At 41.9% G+C, this 4861-nt stretch overlaps 1 protein-coding gene across 1 annotated transcript in view; it reads right to left on the reverse strand.

The window, feature by feature from the left end:
* Positions 1-747: 747 nt before the first annotated feature.
* Positions 748-4861, reverse strand: part of ARHGAP40 (Rho GTPase activating protein 40) — a gene marked incomplete at its 5' end in the record, with an annotated part of 13651 nt that continues 9537 nt past the window's right edge. The window contains 3 exons of the mRNA XM_010292872.1: positions 748-933; positions 2192-2247; positions 3271-3431. Coding sequence (XP_010291174.1) covers positions 827-933; positions 2192-2247; positions 3271-3431 — 324 coding nt within the window. The remainder of the gene's footprint in view (positions 934-2191; positions 2248-3270; positions 3432-4861) is intronic.

Genomic DNA, 4861 nt, shown 5'->3' on the forward strand with positions numbered 1-4861 from the left:
ATTAACTTCAGAATATTTCCTTGGTTATTGGTTAATATATAGGCTGTCCAGTAAAATAAATGCACATTTTACCCTCATCAATGGCAAGGCATACATTTGGTTTTATACTGCCAGCAGAGCTGTATGGGACAGGCATTTGTCCCATCACACTTTACATTTGAAAAGCTGCTGTCCATCCCATATTTTTTTCCAAGGGAAGTTATTTTCTTCTGTTGCATATAGGTATTTAACTGTAGTCATTAAATACAGGATGTTGGCTTCACATCCATCTGGCCTTTTTGGAAGCATCCTTTCTCATTCTTCAAAGAATATAACAGTATCCTATTAGTGAAACCCAGGATCACAACTTCTTCTGGTGATGTGCAACAGTCAATAGTGGATCTTACCAAAGGGCCGTCACTAGTACCGCTGCAGCATTTGACTGTCCCTCCGCCAACATGCAGATGTGATCAAAAGAGCGGGCAAATCCAGAAGAAACAGATGTCTTCTACCCTCTTCAAGATGACGTTTCTTCTCTTGCATTCCGTCTTTGCTGCACAATCACTGTAGCTTGGCTTGCAAGGTTTGTTTCAGGGGATATTTTGTTTAAGAATAATCATACCCCCTGCAAATCCTGCTACATAAATGCTGCTTGTTATCAACACCCCTGGTAGCATGTAGACTAGCGTACTCTCACAGCCGGCTTTCATGGAAGCAGTAAATAAAGCTATTTTTCCTTCAAAGACACAAGCATTGTCCAGTCTGTGACTATACCAGGAACATTTCTCTAGCTTTCTCTTGCCTTCCAAAAACTTCAACCAAATGATTTGTTTTGCTCATGCTTTCCTTAGAACATCCGAGGATAAGATGGGTTTTGCTTAATTATCCACTCAGCATGGGGATTGATGTGGTACAAGTCTAAGAGGTAAGTGTCTGGGTCCAGGCAATGTTCACCTACCAAAACAAGAGATTTAAAAAAAAAAAAAAAAAGCATTTCTTATATGCTTAGTCCTATACCTGCTAGGTTCTGGTTTTTGTTGTGGTTTTTTTTCCCCCTAAAAACTGGTATTTCTTCACATTAATTTCAATATCACAACCATTCAGAAGTGTTTTGACAAATCTGGAAAAGTTCTAGTTATTTATGTTAAAACAAACGTATGTTTCTTAAAACTATACTAAGCCCAAGCTTTGTTCTTTGTGGAAAGGTACTCCAACTTGAATACCAAATAGCTTTAGCACTTCAAAACTATCATGAAATATGTTAGGGATCAAATTCAGAGACTGAATTGTTTCCAATGACAGAGCTTTTCTTCTGCAGATGCTACTAAGACAAACACTGAGAGGCAGCCAAAGCACTCCAGTAACCGACAGGCTCCAGAAGCAGCTGTAACAGGACATAAGAATTCCTTCCCATTTGCAGAATCGGCTGCTGCAATCGTATTATTTAAGTCTCCTCTCCATTTGTTGACATTGCCCTAGTGATGAGTGGAAATCAGTGACTAATGACCATCATCAACTTGTTTTAAGTTTGAGAAACTTTCACCCAAGTTAGTACGGGTTCTTTTGCCAGAAAGTTGATGAAGGCAGACAGAATTCACACCCGGAGCTGGCAGTCATTAGTAGATGCCATGTGCCAGCCTATCCCACTTAATTAAAGCCCAGATAAGAAGCACACAATTAAAAGCCTCGTGATATAGGAGGAAGTTTCCCTTCACTTAGATGAATGTAGTTTATGGTTTTAAGTTCTACACTAAATTCCAAACAGGAACCTTTACTGTTGAGGGGAGAGGGAGTTCAACATGCTGCGTTTAACGGAATGGGAGGTTTGTTTTGTTTTTAAGGTGGACAAAGTTTTGCATGTCTCTGTCCTCAAGGCTTTTGGACTCTTGAGTTTCCACTTCTCTTGACAGGCAGCTTCTAAATAAGATACATTAGTGTTAAGTATTTTTGGAAGTCCAGGCTTCAACCTTCCCAAATACTTGCGCTATAAAGGCTTCACAGTGATGGCTGGAAGACTTGTGAACTATCAGCCCAAGAGCTTTGACACATACTGTTTGCTGTGGGTGAGGATAAGCCACATTTGTTCATTCGTCTTCTAAACTTTTGAAGCACCCCCTCCAAACCTCATCCTCTTTATAACTCCCTCCTAAGACAAGTTAAGCACAAAATCTGGATATCCGAGTCCTTATTTTCAGTTACCATCCAGACTTACCAATATTGCCTCCTACTTCATACAGGAGCAAGTTTGTGCACTCCGTTGAGTTGCTACTGCAGAAAGAAGAACACACTGAAGTTAAAGCTCTGTGAAAGGCAGGTTACGTAGTTTAGTAACGTTTCTTACAGAAGCATTGCTTATGGTTCAGAGGCCAGCAATGGTCAAGGAAGCTAGAGACCATGGCACAGAGACCTTGCTGATCCTCCTGGAACAGTACAGCTGTTGAAAAGGACACCCAAAATTGGGAAAAAGAAAACAAGGCAGATATTCCTCACCGGCAGCAAGCAGCACGCTATATGCAAACACTAACTTTCCAATAGGACGACAACAGGCATAAATACCAAAGTTCATTGGCAGCATTCCTCTAGAACTGATGGCCTCTTGAAGAGAAGCTCAACTGCAGGAAGACTTCGGCAGCTGTAGTAGCTTGTTACTGAGATACCAGTTGACCCATATTCAGCCAACTTCCCATCCACCCTCCTTGTCTAGACATCTCCTGCCCAGGGACACAGTCAGGAGATGCACTAACACTACCTACTAAATAGGTCAGCAGGCACGGTGACAGGGGAGCAGGAATTCTTCTGTTCATTTTTTGGGTTATTTCAGCAATTCACCACTGGAGCATAGGAGGGAATTGCAGAGCTTATTTTAGGAAATCCCTATATTATCATATGCATGTTGGAAACATTACTTTGGGCAAATAATTTGCACAGGTGATGTTTTTCCCCAGGAGAGCTAGAGAGGCTTTGTTTTGCAGGGTCAATGTTATTCCACTTTCCCTTCCCTTCAGCAAGGCTGCTAAAGCTCACTTGCTGTCCAGCAGCCCAGAGGGGACTACTGACCTCCTGACAGCCTGAGCACAGCGATGGAAGCCCTCAGTTGGACCAACGGTTGCTCACCCCGTCCAAACACACTATTTCCAAAGCTTAGAACAGAGGAGCAGAGAACAGTCTCCTAATGGTTCACTGTGCCACCACGTTAGCTCTGCCAGAAGACAGAAAACAGCAACTAGACCACCTAGTTTGTTTTTTGTTTTTTTTTTTTTTTTTTTTTAAAGCAGAGAAAAAGCCATTTACCACTTGAGGAGGTTGACAGTGTTAACAATATTCCAACCATTCTGGCACAGGTTCTTCTGAAACTGCCTCAGGACATCAGCAACTCTGGTTGCATTGTTCAAATGCACCTCTAGCGAATCCTTCAGGAGAAGCGAAGCGTGGACTTTCACAATCTTGGAAGGCTGAGCAAGGCAAGCAAAAAGAAGAAAGTGCTTAAAGAAAGACTTTGTTACCGGCTAAAACATCAAGTTTCAATATAGATTAGCGAGTGTGAAGAATTAAATCTATCCAGCTAGCTGTTCAGAGAATTTAGGTTTGTTTCTTATCCCACATATACTACAGGTCGGAAGCTTATAGAAGCATCAAGGTGAGCATTATAAATAAATCACGAGTGCTTCGGTGCTGTGGGTGGGGAGAAAAGCAGCGCTCTCCACCAGCGTGCGCTGGTGCTCTCTGCTGTTCAAATACAGCACCGGCACTAGAAGCGACACAGGCTTTGGTGAAAATAGGATTTGTCATAATAAATTTTGACAAACTGTTTTGCACAAGTCTGACAGACCTCTCCAGAATTCATTTAAATTACTGAAAAAGGAGTTTAGACAGTTGGATTGCAGACTACTGAATTTCTGAAAAGTAGTTTAAAAAAAAAATAAAATAAGGAAGCGCCGAGCCACCACACAGCAGAATTCAAAGTGCTATTTCCTCGAGATTGTTTTCATCAACTCCTTCAGAACTTCTCAGAACTTTTATGGAGAACATTGAACTGTTCTAGTGGGGTCTGATCTGCAAGTTAATTTTGCAACCCTGAATCTTCTGCAAAAACAGCGCTGAACACCGAGACCGTTAGGCAGTACGGTCAGCACTGTTCTAAGCATCGGGTCATCCGTTTGATCTGTTTGACTGCCTAAAACAGTAGTTGTCCTCTCTAAAATGAGAGGACCCTCAACAGTCACATACAGCCTTAACATGCCAAATTTTAGGCAGACCATCTCAGTATCCCAATTCATATAGAAAGGTGGGGGATACCCTGGCTTGTGAGAACACAAAGTCTTCCTCAGTTCTGCAGATTTAAGCTTTCAACGTACAATTTCTACCTGCAGGCTCCATCTAGCTCGTGTCCTTGGAGCATCCCAGTTGCACCACCATTGCTATGCAATACTTAAAATCCAGCACTACATGATGTAACTGCCACAGACCTGCACTTATTCAACTAACAGTGGCAACCAAGAAAAGGCAGAATGACTCCAAGGATTTGTCCCGAACTTTAATACACAAACAGATCTGATAGTAACATCTGTTTAAAAAAATCTCAGCCCGCACCAACACAAGAAGGAGTAGAGCCATTTCATTTACCAGGGTAGTTAATTCTCTCCTTTTAAGTGGCAAGAACCTGGTCCTCAAACCCTCCCATACAGATCAGCAGCATTACGGAGCAAAAAGAAAACAGGATACAAAAACCGTACCTTTACACCACTGTAATAGCCTAAATTTTTGCTTTAAATTCATGAAAATATGTCTGCCTTTATCACAGCAGACATACCCGTCAGACACATGGGGCACCTAGAGCCACATGAATTCTGCTCTTCATGTGAGGTAGAGACCAGCATTCCTG

Source organism: Phaethon lepturus, unplaced genomic scaffold, assembly GCF_000687285.1.
Source record: "Phaethon lepturus isolate BGI_N335 unplaced genomic scaffold, ASM68728v1 scaffold50888, whole genome shotgun sequence".
NCBI lineage: Eukaryota > Metazoa > Chordata > Aves > Phaethontiformes > Phaethontidae > Phaethon > Phaethon lepturus.